The sequence below is a fragment of the Peromyscus eremicus genome, chromosome 9 (genome assembly GCF_949786415.1).
Source record: "Peromyscus eremicus chromosome 9, PerEre_H2_v1, whole genome shotgun sequence".
Lineage (NCBI taxonomy): Eukaryota > Metazoa > Chordata > Mammalia > Rodentia > Cricetidae > Peromyscus > Peromyscus eremicus.
Genome location: NC_081425.1, coordinates 73,683,984 through 73,710,336, shown reverse-complemented (window position 1 = coordinate 73,710,336; position 26,353 = coordinate 73,683,984). Strand labels below are relative to the sequence as shown.

General features: G+C 44.2%; 1 protein-coding gene across 4 annotated transcripts in view; it reads left to right on the top strand.

The window, feature by feature from the left end:
* The first annotated feature begins 22,747 nt into the window (after positions 1-22,747).
* Fbxo34 (F-box protein 34) overlaps positions 22,748-26,353 on the top strand; it is a 69,800-nt gene continuing 66,194 nt past the window's right edge. Inside the window, exon 1 of one of the 4 annotated variants that reach the window (XM_059273736.1) lies at positions 22,748-22,937. In XM_059273736.1, coding sequence (XP_059129719.1) covers positions 22,792-22,937 — 146 coding nt within the window. In that variant the 5' untranslated portion in view covers positions 22,748-22,791. Of the gene's footprint in view, positions 22,938-23,098; positions 23,177-23,360; positions 23,507-26,353 lie in introns of those variants that run through there. The other 3 variants (XM_059273740.1, XM_059273738.1, XM_059273739.1) reach the window with 3 other exon arrangements.

Below are 26,353 nucleotides of genomic sequence, written 5' to 3'. Positions count from 1 at the left end.
TCCTCGTTCCTCAAAGAAGTCATCCCCTCTCTCCTCTCTCCTCCTAGAATCAGATGGATTCATTCCACAGAATTCACAGTGGAGCAGTCTGTCAGAGAGCATCTTTAGTGGACTCTCTAGCCTTCATAGGAAGCACTACCATGGTGCCCAACCTGACCTGTGGGACCTGGTGACCCTGTAGATTATACAACCTGAAGGCAGACAGACTTCTATAAGTCCTCCCCTGCCCTGCGTTTCCTCTTTCTGCTTTGATCTCCAGAATTAGAAATCCTAATGCCTTTTCAAAGAAGCAGACTAAATCAGAAGAGTGGTAGCTGACATAAAAAGCAAGTGGTCCTGGGACTCAGGTGAAGGGGAGATTTGAAAGAGAGAGAATGAATCTAGCACTAGGGAAGGAGGGGGCTGCACTGAGGAGTGGGGGCGGCGGCGGGGGGAGGGGAAGGCTGCGATCCGGCCCCGGTGAGGGAATTTAGGGTAGATACGGAAAGAAGCAGAGACATCCTTTATCTCCAGCGGCACAAAAAGCCTTTTTGTGCATTCGTCCAGACTGTGCGAACATGACCTGCTTGGTAAGGTCGAGCAGTAAGACTCTTTGGTAAGGAGAACAGAGTTATCTTCCTTCTGGAATATGAACATAATGCAACAGTGAGTCTCTGGCTGTCATGGATGATCCACTTACCAAGTTGTACTGAAAAGTTTAATGGAGACACTATTTTCAGAAGTACGGACCAGGTTAAGGGATCCAGCAAAGACTGGGGAAAGACCCGAGATTAACAACAGCTGGAATCTATTGCTACTGTAAACCTTAAGAGATCAGGGAGGGCCGGGCAGTGGTGGCGCACGCCTTTAATCCCAGCACTTGGGAGGCAGAGGCAGGTGGATATCTCTGTGAGTTCGAGGCCAGCCTGGTCTCCAAAGCGAGTTCCAGGAAAGGCGCAAAGCTACACAGAGAAACCCTGTCTCGAAAAAACAAAAAACAAACAACAACAACAACAACAAAAAAAAAGAGATCAGGGAGGGAGCAATATCTCTGAGACCTGGGAAGCTGGAGCTGTGGCCATAGAGTAGCACAGCCATGGCCAGAGGGACACGGGGTGTAGCTCCTTACTTTTCTCTAGTCCCCCATTTCGGGGGTGGGGTGGGGTGGGGAATGCTCCTTTTTAGTCCTTTCCTATGGAAAGTTATAGAAAAAGGGAGCCCAGGGTTTGAGGTCCTTGGACATCATCCTTCTAAGGCACAGAGGAGAGTGGAGAAAGAGCAGATAGATGGTGGATCAGAGATCAACCCAGAATGTGCATCACTCCGGAGTTCTAACAGCCACAGTTTGTACTCTAAAGGGGGCTGTACAGCACTTACTCTGCAACTCCATTGCAGTTTCCGACAAGCATGTCCTTAGCCTTCCCAGGAGCAAAAGGTGTTTGAACAGTGAACAAATAAACTAGATGGGGGTCCCTTTATGAACTTACATCCAGTGGGCAAGCTCTGGGCACTTAGAATTGTCCGTTCTGGGCCGCTTTTATCTTTTTTAGTGGGTTTTACTTTTTCCGAGTCCAAGAGCAGAGATGTATCCAGGTCATTTCATATGATGTGAGTTTTATGGTATATTCTGAAACAAACGAAAAACTCTAGAATCTTAGTACACATGCTGTGGAGAACCTAGAGAGTCCCCACGACTGCCTTGTAGATACGTGTCTGAATCAGATGATTGTGGCTCTCTGCTCTCCATTTCTAAGCTGTCTCCCACACTTTTTTGTTTGTTTCTTTTTTTGTGGTGTGTGCGTGCATGCATGTATGTGCGTGCATGTGTGTATGTGTGTAGTGTATGTATATGTGGTGTGTGTGTGTGTGTGTGTGTGTGTGTGTGCGCGTGTGATATGTGCAGGTGTTCATGCCTATCACAGATGTTAGGAGGCTAGAGGAGGAGATGAGGGGTCTTCCTCACAATATCCCAACCTTCTGGATGTATCAGAGTGGCTTACAGGTTGTGGTCTAATTCTTCTAACAACGGCTGTCTACCAGCATTGAAGGGACACTAGCCCACCTGAGCACGTGGCCCTGGCAGGCCTTGCGCTCCTACCCCCTCTGCCTTGCTAAAAATCATTAGATTACATTCCTAAAGTTAGCCATCAAGGTCTAGTCCATTATTTGGCCATTTCTTCCTTGTGGTGGTTTGAAAAACAAACAAACAAACAAAAAAAAAACAGCCCCCCAAAGGAAGCAGGAATATTAGGAGGTATGGCTTTGTTGGAGTAGATGTGGCCTTGTTGGAGGAAGTGTGTCACTGTGAAGGTAGGTTTTGAAGTCTCATATATTCAAGCACATCCACTATCTCAGACCGCTTTATGTTGCCTCTGAGTCAAGATGTAGGACACACGGCTGCTTCTCCAGCACCATGTCTGCCTGCACACTACCATGTTGCACCATGATCATAATAGACTGAACCTCTGAAAATGTAAGCCAGCCAAATTAAATGTTTTTTCTTTATAACAGTTGCTGTGGATGGTGTCTCTTCACAGCAATAGAAACCCTAACTAAAACACTCTTCCTGAGGCTGACTACCCAGGTGCAGCTATGAAAGTGTTGAAGTCCAGCAATCAAAATGCCCTTTGGCTCACCTAATTAACATGCCCAGTTAAATTTAAACACCTCGTCCTAACACAGGAATTCCCTGGTGTAACTTTATAAACTGCCATTTTCCTATGTTCCACGTCCATCTTCCCTCTATCCAGAGGCAGTCCTTTGTCTCCACTGCCCCTGGGACAAATATCTCTGCTTCTTTTCCTTGTCCTGTTGTTGTTTGTTTTTGCTCTTTGCGGGGCCTGCCACCCAGCTCCCAAATGATTCACACACAGAGGCTTATTCTTACTTATGAATGCCAAGCCTTAGCTTGGCTTGTTTCTTGCCAGCTTTCCTGAACTTAAATTGTCCCTCTATCTTTTGCCTCTGGGCTTTTTTGTTCTCTTACTTCTGTAAATCTTACTCTTACTCCATGGCTGGTTGTGTAGCTGGGTGGCTGGCCCCTGGAGTCCCCATTCTCTGGCCACTCCTTTCCTCCAAGATTTCTCCTTCTATTGATCCTCTCTGCCTGCCAGCCCTGCCTATGTCTCTCTCCTGCCTCACTCTTGGCCATTCGGCTCTTTATTAGACTATCAGGTGTTTTAGACAGGCAAAGGAACACAGCTTCACAGAGTTAAACAAATACAAGATAAACAAAAGTAACACACCTTAAAATAATATTCTGCATCATTGTTCCCTCCCCCTTCTCCCTGGTTCTCTATCTCCTGTCTTTGTCTTCTATTCCCTACTTTCTGTTCTGGGACAAATAAATCTCCTTTGTGCTTAGAATTTGGCCTTGAGGGTCTTGGGCCGATACTTTTCATTTCTAGCATAAAATCCAATGATCCAATAGTTGTTTGGTCCACAAGGCTAGACACCTCAGACACTCTTCAGAATATGCCGGAATCCTGAAGAAGTAGCTTCTAATGCCAGTGAAGGAATCAACTCGCCAATCTCTTTCCTCACCCTCCTCTGTCTTTGTCCAATGGGCCCATGACCAACGTGGCCAGGGTGGCAGAGATGAAGGTTATGCATGGGTCAACAACATGGACTTCCAGTCCCTAAAACTATCTAGCTACACCTGCTGCTGATGCCAGATTTGCCAATAGCAGAGGCCAACACTGAGGCCCAGATATGGCACCATTCTCCAGGTAACCAGCCAGCGACCTGATGGCAAGTTGACTATATTGGACCACTGTCTTCATGGAAGGGACAACGGTTTGTCCTTAACGTTGCAGATACTTATTCTGGTTATGGATTTGCCTTTCCTACAGGTAGTGCTTCTGCCAAAACTACCATTCATGAACTTACAGAATGCCTTATCATGGTATTCCACACAGTATTGCTTCTGACCAAGGAACTCACTTCACAGCCAGAGAAGAACAACAGTGGGCCCACGATCATGGACCCTATTGGTCTTAATCATGTTTCACAACATTCTGAAGCAGCTGGCCAGATAGAATGATGGGCTTTTGAAGACACAGTTACAGTGCCAATTAGGTGGCAGCTGCATGGAGGGCTGGAGCAGGGTTCTCCAGAAGTGGTACATGCTTTGAATCAGCATCCAGTGTATGGTACTGTGTCTCCCATAGCCAGGATATATGGGTTCATGAATCAAGGGGTGGAAAAAGTAATGTTTCCACTCTCCTGCCTAGTGACCCACTAGGAAAATTTTTGCTTCCTGTTCCCATGACCTTAGGTTCTGCTGGCCCAGAAGTTTTGGTTCCAGAATGGGGAGTGCCCCTGCCAGGAGACACAACAAACATTCCATTGAACTGGAAGCTCGGACTTCCCTCTTGCCACTTTGGGTTTCTCGTGCCCTTAATCCAACAGGCTAAGAAAGTAATAGTGTTAGGAGGGGAGATTGATCCAGATTACCAAGTGGAAACTGGATTGCTTCCCTACAATGGAAGAAATATAGAATGGGTAGTAGAGAAAGGTAGTTATAAATACCAACCAAGGCCACATGACCAGTTGCAAAAGCAAGGGTTATATAACTGACATGCATGTTTCTGTCATATTTTGTTAATAATGTGCTTGTGAAGATATTTGTGTGTTCTTTTCTCAATTCTATATTGTGTAACTTAATATCAATCGAGAGAATATCAGTGGTTGTCATATTTAAGTTTTGAGTCACTAAAAGAATGTCTGTCAAGGGACATGGCCACATATTCTAAAATTTATTATGCATTTGTGGTCATACGTGGAGTAGTTATATCACTGTAGGCACAATATGGCCTGGTTGTCATTTTCATTTTGAAATTAAGCATGACATAAAGAGATGTGATTGTGCATCAACTTGACAAGGAGTGGATTTGTGATGGCTAATCATGGTTGTCAATTTTACTACATCTGGAATTAACTAAAACCCAAGTAGCTTGTGCACTTGGGAGGGATTTTTATTAATTAAATCATTTTAAATAGGAAGACCCATCCTAAGTGCAAATCTTTTGAGGTGAGACGATCCACCTTAAGTCTGGGCCACACCTTCTGCCGCCTGTATAAAGGACATGGAAGAAGGACGCTCTTTGCTCTTTGCCTTTTTGCTAGCAACTTCATTTCTTCACTGGCACTAGAGGCTGAAGACCATTTGAGACATCCAGTTTTGTGGGCTGAGCAACTACTGGATTCTTAGACTTTCTGCTGAAAAACAGCCATTGTTGGATTAGCTGGACCACAACCTTTAAGCCACACTAACAAATTCCCTTTTAAATAGACATTCATTCTCTCAGTTCTTTCCCTCTAGAGAACCTTGATTAATACAAGAGGAATTCTTATTCTCACTTTTATGGACATCATAATGTTTTAAGGGCTTCAGAATAAAAAAAATTACAAGAGGAAAAGAGTCATTGGCCAATGTTTTACCAGCACTTTCTGTCACATCTACTGAGGTTTATACCTGGTGTCACTGTACTAATGGAGAGCTGGGTTCAATCCTTAGTACTGTAAAAAAAAAATAACTGAAGTTTTAAAAGAAATGACTACCTACTGAATTCCACTCTGGAAAAGGTTATGGAAACTAAAGAAATTATTGATCACCAGGGATATGTGTGGTAGGGAAGGATGAACAATCCAAGCATAGAAGGGCTTTGGGACAGTGAAGTTATTCTGTGCAATACCACAATGATGCATGCAATCACTACACATTGGACCAAACTTGGAGAATGTATGACATCAAGTGAGAACTCTGACATACACAATGAACTTTAGGTGAACATGATGTGCAAGTCTAGGCTCATCCCTGTAAGAAGCACACCACCACTGTGCTGTAAATGGTGGAAGATGCTGTGCACAGATGGGAACTCTGTACTTCCTACTTAATTGTATTAATGGACCTAAGAATTATTTTAAAAATATAGTTTATTAATTAAAAAAATCTAAAGTTTACAAGAAAGGTTATAAGGATAATACAGAAAACTTACCAAAAAAGTCTTAAGCCAGCCTGGCAAGGTGGCACCAATCTACAGTCTCAGAGTGAGACCCTGTCTGAAGAGGGGTGGGGTGGGGGAGACAAAGTCAAATAGATAAATAGATAAATAAATAAATAGTAAACTCTTGCACCATATAATCATCATCTCAGAGGCTAACATGGGTAAATATCGCTACTGATTCCTGAGCTGCCATTAGATCCAAACTCCATCAGGAGTTCTAATAATGAACTAGTGCTAATAAAATTCAGGTCCCCTTCAGAGGAGAAGGAAAGGGGACGAGGAAACTTTCATCAGTTTTAACGGAACTGACATTTGATAATGGCCTGGGCTTTGCCAGATCTTTCCTTGGGTTTGAAACCAGGAACTTAAGAAAGAAAAGATGCAAGCATTCAAAACAAATTGAATGTGATTGACAGCGTGAGGGTGATTTAGTCTTTAGAATGTGTGACAAAACACACAAGCCTGCTACCAAAACAGAATTCAGAGTGCCTGACAGAAATGCCAGCAATGTCAGAGGCACTGAAAGGAGTCTGGGTGAAAAGTCTGATTATCAAGAAAGCATAACACTGTGTTCACAAGGAGCTGAAGAACGGAACAGAAGACTGGAGGAATTCATCCCACAGAAAAGAAGTCTAGACTTGCTTAGGACATATGGAACTCGTTCTAAACAATTGGAGGGGGGGGAGGCAAGCGTACGGGCAAAAGTGGCCAAAAATGAGAAATTGGACTACATTGGAGAAAGATTGGAAGAAAACCACACAATGTGAGAAATTTGAAATTGGACGCCTGAACGGAGTGTGAAAAAAAAATATGGATTGTTACAGATGAGTTACTTGTGCAAAAGCTTTTGAAGAAAAAGTACAGATGGGAGAGAAGAAATTGGTGGCCATAGCAGACATTTCCAAACCAGTACCTGATTTACCACAATCATTATTTTTCAGCCTGCTGTATTTTGCTCTATTGATGTATCTTCTGCCTTCCTCCTATGACTTCAGCCCTTACATCTATATCCCAAGAAGGCAATAAAAGGACGGTTGTTGGGGTCTTGAGCACCTCAGGCAATTAGAGAGGGGATAGAAACCACAGCAATCATTGAGCATGACACAAATTGACAATCAAGAAATCTAAAGCAGAGTGGGCATGGAGGGCAAACAAGGGTGGGAAGGGCGTGAAAGAAGAGGTACCCATTTTGTTATGAGGGCTGGAGACATAGCCTCAAACACTAAGGGGTATGTCAAGAAGAGGGGAGATGGTGTTAGAGCCTGAAGGGGATCTGGGGGTTAAGGAAGGGGTGTCTTTCTTTTTGTAGAATGGAACCTACCCCCAACCTCAGGACAACAGCTTCACAGATGGTAGAGACATTTTGATCCCTGTAGGCAAAGTGTAGAAAGACAAACAAAACTATGGAAAGAAGTCTTCCTGGAAGTCCTGGTGTAGCTGACCCATAGAGGCACTGTTGCTGGGGAATGCCATTGTTCATGAGAAAGAAAGACAAAAAAGACATCCTCAGCTCAGAGAGGAATTTGATTTCAGATCAAGAACTAGATGGATTAAACTTGAGAGCAGAAGGCGTCAGGTAGTTCTTTCACCTGGGTCTCCCATTCCAGTGTGGGACCTTTTCCTACTATCACCAGGACCTGGTCAGGTTATGTCCCTTGAATCTTGTCTTCAGAATGGTACTTTTTGACTAGATGGTCCTCTTTGTATTAGAACGTCATTCTTCCACAAATAGAACCAAAATGAACACAGAGCTCTCAGGAAGGGAGAGGCCAAGCTCTGGCAGAATGTCCAAGTTCTTTCAGAATAACTTCAAGGAAAAGAAATGAAATTTCATCAAAAAAAATTCAGAAGCAATTTCTCTATAGATAGGGATAGAAGCATAATGATAGAAAGATGTGAAGAGCTGAACAAAAAGTCAAAGCCAAAATTCCTTCCAAAGAGATAGAAAAGAATTGATGAGATATCACCAAAGCTAGTTTATTTCTTCATAAAAGGAAGACTCTTAACAACCAGTTGAGAGTTATGTAGGCTGGAGAAACTTTGATAGTTTAAGAAGAGAAAATGTGCCTTTAATCCCAGCACTTGGGAGGCAGAGGCAGGTGGATTTTTGTGAGTTCGAGGCCAGCCTGGTCTACAGAGCGAGATCCAGGAAAGGCAAAAAGCTACATAGAGAAACCCTGTCTCGAAAAAAACCAGAGAGAGAGAGAGAGAGAGAGAGAGAGAGAGAGAGAGAGAGAGAGACAGAGAGAGAGACAGAGAGAGAGAGAGACAGAGAGAGAGACAGAGAGAGACAGAGAGAGAGACAGAGAGACAGAGAGAGAGAGAGAGAGAGAGAGAGAGAGAGAGAGAGAGAGAGAGAGAGAGAGAGAGAGAGAGAGAATGAATGCATTTAGGTGCTTGGAAAACACTCTTAAGTTCCTAGCTTTCACATTGGTCAGAGATCCAAGACTAACCACTAAGGAAGCGATCCTCTTACCAATCATATCCACAAGGAAGGACTATCCAGCAATGTCGAGGAGACCAAGGGTCTGGAGACCTATTTGGATCATATGTTTCTCCCTAGGGTTGGAGGTCCCTCTGATAAAAGATTCTTCTCTTATGCCAACCCCATCTTAACTCCCATCTCCTAGAGAATCAAAAGACTTTATCCTAGTGTTCGTCATGCTGACAGGTGCTCAGAATTAGCTTTTGGTTCCGCTCTCCTCCTGAATTGGAGATGAGTGGTCTGAGTGGTCCTTCCCTTACCCTGCTGTCATGGATCTGATGTTACAGAGAAGCAGAAGAGCCTAAGGACATAAAACGTTATTTTCTAACTCTTTGCTGTAGCGTCCACATCAAAAGCTCCCATATCCCGGAGCTAGCACCAAGGAACTGCTGAGAGCCGACTCTGAACTTCCTTTCCCAACTCCAACACATCAGTAGCCTGAAACTGACCAGGGTGGGAGTATTTACACCGCTCCTCAGGCAAGTGCTGTGACCATCCAATTGGAGCTTTGCTGCAGAGCTCCCCCAGCCCACCTCCAAACCCTCTTTATCCACAGGTGTAGTGGTATTTGCTAAAAGGCTGATTCTGTGATTACACACCTATTAGAAGTTATGGTCATCATGGGAATACCTGTACAAATTAAGATTAACAATGTCCCAGTATATGTCTCAAATAAAATGAGACAATTTTTTGCTTATTACAATATAAAGCGTGTTACAGGTATACCACACAATCCCACAGGCCAAGCAGTCATAGAAAGATCCAATTGAACTTTAAAGGATATGCTAAATAAACAGCAACAGGTAACAATGACTCCTAGAAATAGATTGCATAATGCTCTATTAACCTTGAATTTTCTCAATGCTGATGAGAAAGGAACAACAGCTGTGGAGAGATATTGGCCAACAACAACAACAACAACAATTCCCAAGCTAAACTAACTGGTTTACTTCAAAGATGTGTTGGCCCCGGAATGGAAACCAGAATATATCCTACATTGGGGAAGGGGTTTTGCTTTTGTTTCTGCAGGAGAAGAAAAGCTATGGATACAAAATTAATAAAAATTCATTTTGAACAGGAAAAACCCCTTGATGAGGAGAAATAATAGCTCATCCACCAATGTGACATCTCTACAAGTAGTAAGAAAAATTCAACAAACAACGGTCGGGGCAGGGTTCTGTTTTTTGTCTTTACAGGATAATAGGAATTCCCATCTTCAAGAAATCACAAGTCCTTGGACACCCAGAGGTCTACAGCAGAAGGGAAGAGCCTATTGGTACTAATATACTCTACAGGGCAATATCTCACTGCCTAACATCAATATCTCTTTAACTCTAGAATAGCTGTGGTCCTGATTCAATTATAAATCAAGACGACTTTGGAGTTGGAATGTGCCTCTCTCTTCTAAACCCAAGCATGCTGTTAAAAGAAAAAAAAATTAAAGAGATTCTTTCTCATATCGGAAGAGCCAACTGGTGTGAGACAGAAGAAAACCAATAATCTAAGGACTGTTGTTATCAAGATTCTATTTCTTTCCATGCTATTATTGATTTCTCAGAATCCTTCCTCACATGTCATGTCATCTTTAGATCCAAACTTTCCATTTTGATATTAATAATGTTCAAGTTTTCCACAGTAGAAATAAGTCTTCCCAATACCAATCTCTGAAGTCTTTAGAAGGAAGATGGAGCCCCACAACAATGACTCTACTCAGTCCAGAAAGATGCCATGGTACCTAAGAACATTACTCAATGATCAGCTTTGGACTGAAAACTCTTCAGGACAGTTCTAAGATGAGTTAGTCCATCATACTACACTTCTAGCCAGAATACCAGACAATCTTATCCATTATTGAGACTGGCTGCAGATTCTACTGCTAGCCCTACTGAGATCTAAGCTTTCTTATAGGACCCCACAGTAATACCATCGCCCCCTAAACAACAGGAAGTAATTCTAAGAAAATGAAGCCCCTCTCCCAAATGTTTCATTAGTCTCAGGGTTATGGATGGATGGTTGTAGGGTTGGGGGTGGAACAATATTCACTCAGTATTCTCCTTTAGAAAAGAAAAAGGGGAATGGATAGGTATAGGACATTAGGGTAGATTATTGTATTTACTAGTAAACTAACTAATTCAGTAAGTATCAGCCTAAAGTAATTTGCACTGATATGGATTCTTGTATATTGATACAAATGTAAACTATTCTTACACTCCTATTTAAGATAATTTGTATATTGATACAAATACAAAACTATATTTGTTGTATTATACACATATTCTTACTTATGTTTGAAATATTTTGTATATTGATACAAATGTAATATTATATTTGTCATACTGTATGTATGTTCTACCTCTGTTTAGGATATTTTGTATATTGATACATATTTAGGATTATTGTCACATTACATATTGCACTATACATTCCTACCTCTGTTTAAGCTATTTTGTATATTGTCACAATTTTTAGGTCATTGTCCTTATATGGTACATCTGCTTACAGACTGTTTATCTTAATATGAAGCCATAGTCCTTAAGTTATTTAAGTAGAGAAGACTTACTGATTTATAATCATTCATGCTTGTTATTTCTATAGTTGTGTTAGTTAGGTTCTCCAGATTTACAGAAACATATGTCAGATGGATAGGTAATCTTCAAACACTTCATAGACCTAGAGAATATGGCATTTAAATGTTTTTAGAATTCTGTTGGTGTGAGACATCATTGCTCCTGGCAGCACTGATCTGACCCCGAGAGAATGTTGGGCTTCTGAGACATTTCTGTTTGGAAGTTTGTCTTCTTCTTGGCACATAATGGCCTGGTGGGCAAAGAACTCCCCTCGCCTTGACTGCTGACAGTATGAATGCTGTCCTTTCTGGACAAGCGGGACACAAGGAAAAGTGACTTCTGAACTCTGCCAAGACAGGGTAAGATGGTCTTTTAAAATTCTTGCTTCTGAAAATGGTCTGTCAGATATTCTAGGCCTATAGCCAAATTGGTTGCCCCAATGATGCTGAGAAACTTTAGGTGACTGTCCAAGCTGCCAGCTGTCTCTGTCTATTCTCGAAAGAATTTTGGAAATTGTTTGCATTTTCCACTTACTCAGGTATTATTATGTTTTTTTTCCCTCAGGTCTTTGATGGAGTTGAAGACTAGATAGTTACAGTTACAATCTTCTCATATTTTAGCTAGAACATACTAATATTAGAGTTAGAATCTTCAAGACAGAACAGCTATGGGAGTAATCTTGGTAAATATGCCATTTACCAGTGTTCTGGACATTTAGCATGCCTTTCTTATTTGTTGTTTTCTTGTTGGTTGTAGTTCCATTTTTGTTTATGTTATTACCCCTTGTTTTTCCTGGACAATACTTGATAATTATTCTTATTGTATAAGTTTATATTAAGATTAGAACCTTCTTATTTAGACAAAAAAGGGAAATGTAGGGGTATTTGCTCTGCCCATGACCTTGAGCTATAGGGCCCAAAGGAGGCGGTGCTTCCTGCCATTGTACATGACCTCTTATAAGGAATTAGAGAAGGGTCACATGCCCCTTCTCCCTGCTCCTACCTGCAAGGTGGATTCGCTCATGGTCAGATCAGAGGACGACTTCTGCTGTATTTGTGAGTGTATTTCCTCAATTTATATCTTCATAAATTCTGTTACCCATTTAATAGACTCACGTGGATTGATGGTAATACACAGGTCCCTGGCCCCTTGGCAACAATTCTTCCTTGTTCTTCAGTCACTGATGTGCGGGCATCTCCTAGAGCTCCCCAGTCAGATGGTCAGGGGCAATGTTTCTGCAACCCACTTCTCCTCTCCTGGGCCCTGGAGGTAAGTAAAGAACAACATGAAACTGGACCAGACTGCCTGCTGTGCTGGCCCAGCCTTTTCTCAAGTGGTAATCACTCGGCTGCCATTCACTCCCCTTCTTACGCAGTATTCAACATGGTAGGAGAATGTCTTCTTTATGCTGAATGCTGCCTTTGGCATAGGTCTCAGTTACAAATTCATTTTAATTTTCATCACAGTTATTCTCTTGGGCTGTGTGTGTGTGTGTGTGTGTGTTTGTGTGCGCATGCTTTTTGAAAAGTGTTGTTGGTGTTTTCACGCAAGACTTGGCAATAGAAGCATCATTATGGCTGCTAAGAAAATGTCAGCAAACTAAGAAACTGTACCAGAAGTTGCTGGCTTTTTCAAAGAACTCAATTCTGAGTAAAATTCATTCCCTGGGCCATTTTAGCAAGCTATGTAACTAGGTTATTTGAGCCAGACAGTTCCTCCTTGATGCAGCAGGTGCCTGCTAATTAGGTGTCCAAGCGCTTAACAGGAGCAAGGGCAGGCTGGCTGGTCTTACGCACATGCTGAAGGTTCATCCAATTAAACTGCAGTCATTAGGAAATGCCATCTTCTTAAAGATTTCAAAATGGCACATGAGATCCTCATGGTTTATTTAGAGAACACTGCCTTAAGCATTAATAGAAAAAAAATTCTCCCTATCACTGATTTTTATTAGCCTCTGATATAACTAATTCAAAAATACCCTGGAAGCACAAAAATAAAAATTATTTTATTATTAGCCAGCTACCAAGCTTGTTTCCAGAAGAATAGGCCAGAGTCTTTCTCCCCTTATTTTGTTTTCTATTCAACATATTAGACAAAATAAAAATATACAATGTATACGCTAGGATGTTTTCAGCCACAGAGTTTTTTAAGCCCTATAAATTCCTTAATAATAATGGGACATATGACCTCATCTGACAAGAAGTCTCAAGGGTTGGTTAATCAGTTTCATGGATACCATGAAGGATGCAGGGAACTTCCATTCTTCGGCTTTGCTATCCTATAATTTGCTTCTGCTAACTGCTCCAAGGTCCAACATTCCAGACAGGCACTGTTCTAGACACCACCACCTCAAACAGGCATCTCACAGCGGGATTGCAACCTAAATCTTATGTCCTACCTCTCTTCCCTTCTACCCCTCCCCCCTCTCCCTCCAAGTAGGAAAGTGTGTGATGCATTTTTGCCCGTCTTCTTTAAGGTTAAGAAAGGTCATTTCACCTCAGCATGGAGGTGTGCACCTGTTAGGAGGCTGAGCCAGAAGGATTGCTGGGAATCTGTGGATAGACTGAGCTACATGGTGATACCAGGCCAGTCAGGGCTACACTGTAAGATGCCCTGTGAACAAAACAAAACAAAACAATAACCCCCTTTCCAACAATATCTCAGCAAACTTCCCTTTGTATTTTATTGCCAAGATTTGAGTCTCACTCACTGGAGCCAATCATTTACAGGGAGGATGGCCAACACTGTTTTGCTCAGGACAGGGTTTCTCAAGTTTGGGATTATTGGTGTTTTGGGTGTGATCGTGTGTCGGGAACTGTACTCCCTGATGCAGAATGTGGAGCATTTATTGGACACCTACAGTGTCTCCCCTTAAGTGGTGACATTGGCCTCTGGAAATGGCCAAATGTCTTTTGGAAGTGAAATCAATCTTCCCGTGAAAGGAAAGTGATTGACTTAAATCAATGGTTATTCACTCCACAGGTGCAGACCCACTGCCTCTGGAGCACAGAAAGGCTAGCAGAGATCAGTTATGTATGATTTCTCAATTAATGCTAGTCTATCTATATCAGTGGTTCTCAACTTTCCTAATGCTGTGACCCTTTAATACAGTTCCTCATGTTGTGGTGACCCCCAACCATAAAAAGATTTTCGTTGTTACTTCATAATTGTAATTTTGTTATTGTTATGAATTATAATATAAATATCTGTTTTTTGATGGTCTTAGGTGACTCTTGTTAAAGGATCATTCTGACCACAAAGGGGTCGAGACGCACAGGTCAAGAACCACTTATCTTACTGCTCAGTGACCAGTATACATAGTTTTGTGATCAGTTGGTGATGGAGAATATTTGATCAAGTGTAGCTCCTGAGCCAGGCATGGTGGCACATACCTTTAATTCCAGCACTCAGTAGCCAGAAGCAGGAGGATCTCTGTGAGTTCGAGGCCAGCCTGGTCTACAAAGCAAGTTCCAGGATAGCCAGGATTCTGTTACATGGAGAAACCCTATTTAAAAAATACCAAAAAAAAAAAAAAAAAAGTGCAGCTCATATCAAAACAACAGCATTACTTCGGGGTGCCCTGCTGTTTCTAGGAGACTCAGGTGTCCCCATGATCAGTGTGTCTCTGCAGTAATTCAGGATCTTTCTGACGGCTACAACTCTCTACTCTTGTCACTTTTATCAGTCATTTGATGGGAGTTAGCACTTATGTCCTAGATTCAACTATTTCTTAATGACAAAAACTATGAACAGTTCTATTAATTCAACAACTATATATTGGGACCTGTTATGACCGGGGATGTGTATTAATAAAGGAAAATGGCTGGGCTGAATAACTAGACTTGACAGTTAGGGAAAGCTCTCGGAGGAGAGACATTTTAGCTAAGACAGGGGAAGTGGGAGAATGAACGAGGATGAGGGCCTACCTGACAATGATGGATCCCACTTCTGAGAGCAGACTGAAGAGTCACAGAGCTTGGAGGCAGCGTGGCGGTGATAATGGTGATGTTGACGCCAATGGCGACTGTGTGCGTGATGAACTTTGTCCTCGGAACGAAGCTGGCTTTAATTCCTTGTGTGCTACAATAACTCAGGATACAAAGGTTGCGTTCTCTCTCTGTGATTTTTATTCTAACTCTGAAGTCTCCATTGTCATCTCAGCTCTTGGTTTTCTCCTAGGTCATTTGCTTTAAAAAGTCCCAACTTCTGTGTTTCTGTTTGATCAGCTTCAAACCTCAGAGTCTATGGCTTCAGACACTTTCTCTTTTCATTCGATTTCCCTGGCTAAGGGCCTCTGGGGAAGTTTCAGAAAGAGTCTTGGGATCAAGACATTTCTCTTCTTCCCATTTATTTTTCAGCTGCTCCCACTGCTCATAACTACAGGGGCTAGATGCTTCTTAATACAGTTGTTCTTATGGAAAAACCCTTAAAGCACTCCTTCGACCATTGTTTACCGAATAAGAATCACAATTGAGGTTAGCTGCTTGATAGATTGATGACTATAACTCAGTTCCCCATCTCTTCAGAGCAGTTGTGCCACAGGAAAAGGTACATCAAAGTGAGTGGCATTTGTGCTATGAAAGAATTACATGGTTTTTCGAAAGAACATACTTTTTCGGAGACTAGGTAGGATGGCAAAGGAAGTTTAGCTGTGACTCCACACCTCCTAAAAGGACAGGCAAAATCTCCACACAAGACACACTTGCTCAGTAAATGTACCAAGTCAACCCCCATCCTAATACATAGATAATGGCATCTTTAGTGCTCTTAGGGGATCCTTAAGCCAACACCCAAGCTAGGGTTGTGGCTAACCAGTTACAGAGAGGGAACTTCCAGACTAAGGGATAAGAACAGGTTTTGAAAGTGAGCAGAGATTGCTCAACTCGGAAAAGGCTCTAACAAAATGACATCATTGATTTGTGCTCCGTATACTTACTTAAACTCTGCTAGAGAAGACAATTCATTCATATGTTTAGAGACAGGGTCTCGTGTATCCCAGACTGGTCTTGAATTCATTAGGGGCTGAGCACAGGGTCACACACCGTAACCCCAGGATGTGGTAGGATGAGGCAGGACGGTCTTGTGTTTCCAGGCTATTCAACAAACAAGTAAACAGGGAGATGAGGCAGGAGGATTGGTAATTGAAGGCCATGAGAACAGCGGGTGAAGCTTGTTGCTCGAGCCCAGAATTCTAGTAGAAAGTCCAATATGAAGGGGTGGGATTGGAAAGCACTGTATCCTGTTATCAGAACCTGCCCTGGTGCTAATTTCCATGATAGAAATGGGGAGTCTCTGGCCGGAAGAAGGAATCAATCACTTCTTCCATGTTTCCAGGAAGTGAGATATCTACTGAAGTTGCCACAGCCCACAGTGGCAGAGGTATAAAAGCCATCTTCTGAAAGTTGCTGAAAGACCAAGGACACTGTTGACAATGAGATCTTCTGAGGGTGATGTCATAGGCATACAGAGACCCAGGGCCTTACCTAGGTTTGCTATGATGTTGTCAATCATCAGCCCTTATGTTCTTTATGAAAGTGAAATGAACTAAAGTAAATTGACCTAAAGAACTTTAAAAAACAATTAAAAAATTATAACTCTCCTTTTTGAGATAGACTCTCATGTAGCCTAGGTTGATCCATTACTTGTAATACTCCTGCCCTCTGCCTCCTGAGTGCTTGACCACAGATGTCTGCCACCATGCCAGGTCAGTTTTAAACCTCGTGTGTGTCCATCATCAAGTGTGTGTGTGTGTGTGTGTGTGTGTGTGTGTGTGCATGCACATGTGAGCACATGTCATGTATCTTCCTCAGTCATCCTTTACCTTAGTTACTTGCTTACATTTTAAAAATTCAACTTGTTCATTTTACTTTATGTGTGAATTTTTTGACTGCATGTATGTATGTACACCACGTGCATGCCTGGTGCCCTCAGAGGTCAGAAGATGGCACTGGGTTTCCTGCAATGGATTATGGATGGTTTCAAATCACCGTGTGAATGCTAAGACTCAACAAGTGCTCTTAACTGCTCAGCCATCTCTCCATTCCTTACTTAAATATTTTTTAACGTGTGTGTGTGTGTGTGTGTGTGTGTGTGTGTGTGTGTGTGAGCTCACGCATGTGCGAATGCACATGCCATGATAGGTGTGTGGAGGTCAGAAGACAGCTTGGGGGAGTCAGTTCTCCATTTTCCACATGTGCGTCCTGGGCATCAATCTCAGATCACCAGACTTGGCAGCCGACGCCTTTACCAGTTGAACCGCCTCTTTGGTTCCGCTTATTTATTCATTGACTTAAGATATTTTTTATTTCATTTATTTACTTATTGCGTGTGTTTGTGCATGCATGCCACAAGACATAGGCAGGTCAGAGGACAACTTATGGGAGTCAGTTCTCTCTTTCTACCATGTGGTACCCAGGAAATGAACTCGTGTCATCAGGCTTGGCGGCAAACACCTTTGCCCGCTGAGCCATCTCCCTGCTCCTATTCACTCATTTTTGAGTCAGGGTCTCACGCAGCCAGATTGGGCTGAAACTTACTACGTAGCTGAGGCTGGCCTTGAACTCCTGATCCTCCTGCCTCCACCTCAAGAATGGTAGGGCTACTGTTGAGCCCCACCATGCTCAGTTTATATGGTGCTAGAGGTTGGTGGAGCCCAGGCCTTTATGGACATTAGACACACATTTTACCAAACTGAAATACGTCTACAGCTTCCTCCCCATTTTATTTTTCGGGGCCTCATGAACATGGAACTGAGTGATCTGACTAGACGGGCCAACAAGGTCTCCGGTTCCTCATGTCTTGATTCCCCCCCAACTGGGACTACAAGCTTGTGATGTCAGGCTTCCATCTTTCACATGGGTGCTGGAGTAGAGCTCAGGTCTCCCTGCTCACTGGGGAAGCACAGTACTGGCTGAACCATCTCTCTGGCCCTGAGTTTAGACTTTAGAAAAAGCACTTTTGCCCTTCTTTTTTTTTTTTTTTTTTTTTTTTTTTTTTTTTTTTTTTTTTTTTTTTGGTTTTTCGAGACAGGGTTTCTCTGTAGCTTTGGAGCCTGTCCTGGACTAGCTCTGTAGATCAGGCTGGCCTCGAACTCACAGAGATCCACCTGCCTGTGCCTCCCGAGTGCTGGGATTACAGGCGTGTGCCACCACCACCCAGCCACATTTGCCCTTCTTACTGGATCTTCACAACAGCACAATCCAAGTAGACAGGAGCGGCCTGTGTTCTTGCAGCAAAGATGGGCCTTGATGCAAAGAGTCTGCCTTCTGTTTCTTGGTTTCCTTCCCCTGAGATAGGGGAAGTGAGTGCTGTAAGCATTAAGGGTTTGAGGAAGAAGCTAAAGATGGAATGGGTTGGGGGTGGGGTGGTGTTTTGCCTCCTTTGGAGACAGGAATATGGTTATTAAACAGGAAGTGGTAGGGTCTTAGCTTTTTTCTTAGTTGATGTTGTGTTCCACCCCCACCTCCAGCACACAACAGCAATGAAACAGAAGCTTATGCAAGACAAAAGCCACTGTACTGGTATTAGTTTAAGGCAGTGTTTGCTGGCTTGAGAGAAGTCATTTCTAGTCATTGATATGGTAACCAAAATTGTGTATGATATATTTAGACCTTTTCTGCTGCTGGGCCACCTTGGCCTCTTCCAGTTCCTGTAGGTTTCTCTGCATCATTGTAACTGATGCCCCCGACCCCACCACCACCACCACCGTGCACACCGGGAGCACCGTGTACTGAGTGTCCGTTACAGGGCTTGTGGTGTTTTGTATTGCTTTGGCTCTCTGGCCCTTTTTCTTGCTGTTATACAAATGGAGAAAGTCAAGGGAACATCCTCCTAATGTGGCTTCACAGCTTTACACTTTAGACCAGTTCTGCTCAGGGAGGTCCAATGGCTGGTCTGTGACAATTAAGTGTTTAAAACTATATTGGCTGGCAACTAGGCCGAATAATTTTATACATGTTCTGTGTACTCATATGTGTGTATGTTTATGTGGACACACAGGCATGTGGAGGTCAGACAGACAGGTTTTGTTTCTCAGACACTGTTCACTGTCTTTTTTTTTTTTTTTTGGAACTTGCCGAGTATGCTAGACTGGCTGGCCAGCAAACCCCGGGGATCTGGCTGTCTCGGTCTCCTCAGTGCTGGGATTATAGCCCAGGCTACCACACTTTACTATTCTTTTGATATGATTTCTGGGGATTGAGCTCAGTTTCTCAAAGCCCCATTGTATGTTTCAGACAGAATCTTGCTGTGTAGACAAGACTGGCCTGCAACTTGCATCAGTCCGGAACCTTTTCCTTCTTGGTGCTAGAGCAGGCATGCATGTCTAGCATTGCAGCTGGTTAACAGCCAACGTTCATTGCATGTGTACCTGGATATTATGTTATGGACATTTACATATAGTTTAGTTGCTTGATTTGGTTTGTGGTTTGGGGGAGAAGGTTTCACTATATAGTCCAGGTTCACCTGGAACTCATGGCAGTCCCTCAGTTGCACAAGTGCAAATATTTTATGGGCATGGGCCACCACTTACCACCTTACTTACTCTGCTGTTACTGGGAGTTTCATGAGTTAAAGAACCGACCCTGCAAAGCATAACACAGATAGCATTGTACTGAGGGGCTTGCGCATCGATAGCCTATCATTATCCAAAGTTCTTCCTGATTTCCTGCGCTCCAGTGCAGTATCTGTTGGGAAAAAAATAGGGCTTTGTTTTTGTTTTAAACATTTAACACTGCATCCAGGGAGATGGCTAAGTGGATAGAAGATCTTGCTGCGAAAGCCTTACGGCCTGAGTTCCATCCCTGGAACCTACACACACACATCCATACAAAGCCTTGCGCTGCTCAGCAACTGAAAGGACCAAAGATACTGCCTCAACAAGGTGAGAAAGACTCCTCCTAAATGTGGGCAGCACCGCTGGATGGGCTGGGGCTCTGGACTGACTATAAACAAGATGCTGAGTACCATCACTCACCTCTGTCTACTTCCTGACTGTGGACGCCATGTGACCAGCTACCTCATTAATGCCACCGTACCTTCTCTGCTTCAAATTGTGAGCAACAGAAACCCTTCTCTCTATGTAATTGAAAAAAAAAACCTTTAGGTTTATTAATTTTACTTCATATTTATGAGTTTTGCCTGCATCTGTGTCTGAGCATCCTGTGTGCCCGGTGCCCTTGGAGGTCAGAAGAAGACATTAGAGCCCCTGAACTTGTGGTTACAGCAGGTTGTGAGCTGCCATTCGGGTGCTAGGAATCAAACCTAGGTCCTCTGTAAGAGCAGCAAGAGCTCTTAACCACTGAGAAATCTCTCTAGCCCCACAAAATAAGCCCTTCATTTCTTTAGTTGTTTTTGTCAAGTATTTTGATCACAGCAAAGAAAAAGTGACTGATATAGCCGGTATGCCTGGTACTGATACAGCCCTGTAGGCCCGGTACACACTATAGAGCCCAGAATGGCCTCAAACTGCTAACCACCCCCTGTCTCAGCCCCCAAATTTGGGGATTACAGATGTGTGCCACATGCTTGGCTTATTTTTACATTTAAAAATTACAGTGTATGTGTGTGTGTGTGTGTGTGTGTGGACATCCATGGTACACATGTCGAGGTCAGAGGACAACTTTTGGGAGTCAGTTCTTTCCTCCCATCAGGTGGGTCCTGAGGATTGAACTCAGGGTGTCAGGCTTGAGGTTAGGTTCCTTTATCTGCTGAGCCATCTCACTGGCCCTATTTTGACACTTAAGACTTCACATGCCTGTCATACATACATGTTTTAGAAGAGATTTTTTTCTCCAGTTTGAGTAAGGTGTTTTAAAAATTGTTTTATGTGTATGGGTGTTTTGTCTGCGCATGTATGTGCACCCAGTGTGTGTCTGGTGCCCAAGAGGGTGTCAGATCCCCTGGGACTGAAGTTACAGGTGGTTGTGAGCCACCACGTGGGTGCTGAGAATCACACCTGGGTCCCTGGAAAGAGCAGCCAGTGCTCCTAACTGCTGTGCCATCTCTCAAGACCCTCGAGTCAGGGTTTTACTGTGGTACACTGTACAAGCTGGTCTTGAATACTGTGATACCTCCCGCCTGAGACTCCCAACAAGCATTCCTAAGAGTAGTGTTACATTAAGGGAACTGGCTAGAACTAACTTTTTAAAAAATGTGTGTGCGACATGAGTTTATGTGCACTACGTGCATGCAGATACCTGCAGAGGCCAGAAGAAGGCGTCAACTCTCTGGGGACTGGAGTTCCAGGTGGTTGTGAGCCACCTAATGTGGGTGATCAGAGTCAAATTCAAGTCCCATGCAAGAATAGGTAGGTGATCTTAACTGCAGAACCATCTCTCCAGCCCCTACTTTCTTAAAGGGCTGGATAAAACCAGAATTTCCTGATTTTGGTGCTAGGATTTGAACCCAGGCCCTTTCAGACACTAACTTGTGCCCAATCCCTGGGCTAACCTCCAGAAGGCTCACAACCACCTGTAACTTCAGATCCAGGAAATTGACCCCTTCCTCCGGTTACTTCAGGAACCCACACAAGTGGCATACACAGACCTGGAGGCAGGAGCTGATGCAGAGGCCATGGAGGGGTGCTGCTTGCTGGCTTGCTCCCCGTGGCTTGCTCAGCCTGCTTTCTTACACAACCCAGGACCGCCAGCCCAGGGATGTCACTACCCACAATAGGTTGGGACTCCCACATCAATTACTAATTAAGAAAACGCCTTACAGGCTTGCCTATAGCCTGATCTTATAGGAGGCATTTTCTTATTCGAGGCTCCCTCCTCTCAGATGACTCTAGCTTGTGTAAAGGTGACATAAAATTAGCCAGCACACTGTCCAATGTGGTTAAAATTATTCAATGGAAACAATAATTTTAAAGATTATTAAAAGGTGTTTTATTGATTCTCTGACTTGAATATAAATATTAAAAGCCTATTTTTTTTAATTCATTGACAAGCCTGTAGGTTGCTGTAGACTAGCAGTTCAACCTCAAAGTTATGTACTTTCTGGTAGGTACTTCTGTCATAATTTCATGTAAAATATAATTTTTTGTAAATTAAAATTTTATCTGCATGATGTTTTGCCTGCATATGTCTGTGCACCACGTGCACGTATTGTCTATGGAGGCCAGAAAAGAGCGTCTAATTCCTTGGGACTGGAGTTACAGACAGTTGTGAACCACCTCGTGGTACTGGGAATTGAACTGAGTTCCTCTGGAAGAGCAGTCCAGACTGATCTCAAATTTGTGTTGTTATTGAGGATGACCTTGAACTTCTGGTCCATCTGCAGCCACTTCCCAAATTCTGGGATTACAGATGTGAAGCAGCGTGCCCAGTGTATACGATGCTAGGGATCAAACAAACCTAGGGCTTTGGGTTTGCTGAGTGGTTGGTTTTACACACTTGAACTCGGAAATAAAAACCGTGTAAGCTCGTGGCGGACCCGAGGTTAGGACCCAGGTATGTTGGCTATCTAACAGTGTCAAGCATATGACTTCTGGACCACCTGGGAGCGCTAATCAACTTGTCACTCTAGCCTTGCTCTAGGGTTAGGGTCCTTGCCCCGCGGTCGCACTGGAGCTTCCCCCCATCTCCACCACTTGGGGGGGCTCGCAGGCGCTTCTTCCCGGCGCCTTCCACCTCTCTCCGCAGCGCTCGCGGCCCCCGGCAGGGGGCGCCGGCGCACGCAGGCTCCGCGGCCCCGCCCCCGGGCAACCGTCGATTGGGCCGGCGCGTGATGTCACGCCGGTTTAGCCAAACAAATGGGTTTCGGGGCGAGCGTTGGGCTCCGCCGCACCGCGCTGAGCTCCTGGTCCGCCTCAGTCTTGGGGAGCGAGTCAGGCCTGCCGCCGCCGCCGCATCGGGCTGCCGCAGCCCCGGGCCAGGCCCCGGCCGGGCAGAAGCACAGGTGGGCCGGGCGGGGAGGCAGGGGCGCGAGGCGGGCGGACACCGTGGCGGCTCCCGCTGCTCCCCGCGGCGGGGCCGGGCCTTGGGGGCGGGGACCCGCGGGTCGCCGCGCTCGGGGTGCTGCCGCCGCCGCCGCCGCCGCGTCCTCCCGGGCGCCGTCCTCGCGGCCTGGCCCGGAGGTCGTGCGCCCGGTGGGTCCCTGGGCCCCCGAGGCGGAGGACCCGAGCTAGGCCGCCTCCGGTGAGCGGTGTGCGGGGCGCGGGGTCTGGGCGGGGGTAGGGGGGGGCGATCCCAGCGCAGGTGAGCGGCGCGTCTCCTCCACCCTCCCCCGGGGGCCCTGGCGTGTGAGCCTGCGGCGGTGAGGTCACAGTGCCCAGGCTCCGGGGTGCCTGTGATGTCAAGGCTCTACCCAGAGAGACCGTGATGTCACAGCAGGCCCCGAGTGGCGACCTTGGCGCGCGGAAGGGCTGGGAGGACCCGCGGGGAGAAAAAGGAAGTTCAGTCCCTAGCAGATTTGAACCGAAATCGTGGGATCTCGGCTTCGTTCAGTTTGAATGTAATAATTGTCAGGTGCTTAAACTTCATTTTCAGAAAGCATCGTTAGGACGCTTTGAGGACGTTTTTGGTTTGGAAATAGAGAAGTCATGGGGGATCTTGGGGGGTGGGGAGGGTGAGGAAGGGGTATTGGGGTATTCACTTTCAGGAAGCTAAACTCAGTTTGATGGGTTGATAACAGCAGTGGCAGGGGAGGGGTGCGCGGGGGCAGAACCAACTGGAGTGCTGATAATTCAGTTGGCTTTATTTACCTTTTTTTTTTTGGCCAGTCATCTGCTTGTTAGCCTTTTTATTAGCGAATGGCCATGGCCAGCAGATCTTAAACGAACTTTGTCTTGTAAGGAGGGAGAAGCTTGAATTAATCCAACATTCTTTTTAAATAATAATCGCCCGAGGATTTAATATATCCAGGTGTTTTTTGCACCACCCCTCCTCCGCCGTTCATCAAGGATAATTGGAGGTTTTCTGTGGTTATAGCTCAGCAACAAGGCTTTTTGCTTTTTTTTTTTTAAACCATGACTGGGCTGTAACTTAATATAATAACACATCGGAAGCCTGCTTTTCGGGACAGGTAGCTGAAATTTGGTAGGTAGTGCTTTTGAATGTGAAATTATAAATTTTAGCAGGTGATTTTGTGAATGTTGTTTTTCCTCAGGCTTTCAAAAGATAGATCTGCGTAGAAGCTGGCGTGCTCAACTAACCTGCTTGGGATATTCCAGGGAATCAGTCTTTTCATCCTTTCTTCCCTCTAGAATCTGGTTCAAAAGGTAGCGGACTCAAAACTGAAGCATAATTACGATTAGGATTTTCAGCAGGAAGCCTTCCTAGGAGCTGTCCGTGCGTCCTCAGGGACAGTTACTTGTACTAGTAGGGTCCCCTCCCCCCAATACTTCCTGCTTCCCATTTGTTCTTCAAATATTTGCATATTTAATAACTTCTTTTTTGACTGGGTCTCACTCTGGCTCTGAGTGGCGCAGTACTTGGCTGTGCGGCCCAGGGTGGCCCTGAACCCTCATCAGATACCCCTGTCTCTGGTGTGCTGGGAGTGCCTGTGTGTGCTATCACACCTGGCTCCTTGAAGAGTTTTAATGTCTTTTCGGATTTTTGCATCGATATGCAGATGAAATGCCAATTAACACAGGAAATGAAAGCAAAAATAATCTCTGTTAATATTGGATTTTGGTGTGTGTGTGTCCAGAGATTCAAGTCCAGGGTCTCCTACACGAATATTGGCACTGAGCTACATTCCCAGGTCCTTACTGTTGGATTTGACTCGAAGTTCCCAAAACAAGACTTCTCATAAATCTTAATTTATTCTCACCAAACCTTGGTAATTAAGTAACCATTCTGTGTATTGTTGAACAGAATTTTTCCCTTTAAAGAAATTGGAAATTGGGGCTGGAGAGATGCCTTAGCAGTTAAGAGCACTGACTGCTTTTCCAGAGGACCCAGGTTCAATTCCCATCACTCACGTGGCAGCTCACATGTAACTCCAGTTCCAGAGGACCCTCACACAGACATAGACACAGGCAAAACACCAATGCACATAAAATAAATAAATGATTAAAAGAAGGAAATTAGAAATTGTATACTAATAATGTCCAGGTAAAGCTTTTACTAAAATTTGAGCCTTTGGAACACCTAGCATGTGTTATCCACATGAAACTGCTGATATGGGGGTGGGGCAGGTGGGTGTTAATCTACCTACTATTTAAGGTCAAAGAATGGTCTCACAGGGGATATGTTCCAGAGTTGACCGTGATACTTAAAAAGGACACCTACAGGAGCCATTGTTAAGTAGGCTCCTTCCTGGCTCTGTCAGTGGCTCTCAACCTTCCTAATGCTGCGACCCTTTAATACAGTTCCTCATGGTGTCGTGACCTCCAACCATAAAATTATTTCTTTGCTCCTTCATAACTGTAATTTTTTGTTTTTGTTTTTGTTTTTTGTTTTTCCAAGACAGGGTTTCTCTGTGTAGCTTTGTGCCTTTCCTGGATCTCGCTCAGTAGACCAGGCTGGCCTCGAACTCACAGAGATCCGCCTGCCTCTGCCTCCTGAGTGCTGGGATTAAAGGTGTGCGCCACCACCGCCCGGCCTCATAACTGTAATTTTGCTGCTGTTATGAATTGTAGTATCTGATATGCGACCCCTGTGGGAGGGGTCACGACCCACAGGTTGAGGGCCCCTGCTCTATGTAAATTGACTGTGCTGATGTAAATGGGAAGGGATGGAAGTCAATCTGAATGGGAATTGCAGACCCTGGGGTTGATGGCTGTGCTTGGCAGTGCTTGTCTGCCTCATTGCCTACCTTGCTTGGGTGTTAGTTTTTATTTTGACATGGAGAAAGAAGAGTTAATAGGTGGAGAATGAAAGTCTTAGTGGGTTCTGATGTTATTAAGAGACACTGGTGGGCATAGAGAAAGCCTCCTTAATGTGTATCGTTGCATAACAAGCCATAACTATGGAACATTTGTATAATAACCTGCTTCTACTTTGGATGCTTCTCACCCACGCCTTGCAGATTTGGGTTCTAGGAAGCAGCTTTTACTTCTTAAATGGCTTTATGGAAATTGGAGGTTAAGCTTATTTTAAGATGTTTTGTCATTGAATTCACTTCCAGAACTCGAAGGGACTGAAGCAGTCATTAGTGATGTGGCATCTTTCTAATGGGTATGGAAAACACTGTGATGAGGTGTAGTGTTAGAATTCTCTCGGATAGGCTTATTGGGCCAGTTGTTTTACTAACATGCAGAATTTAAAATCCTATAAACATTTTCTAAACTTTGTTTATGCTCACCGAGTGTAATTTCTCCAGTATTGAAATGTCAGTGGACTTTACTCTTGTCTTAATGCTTGTTGGTA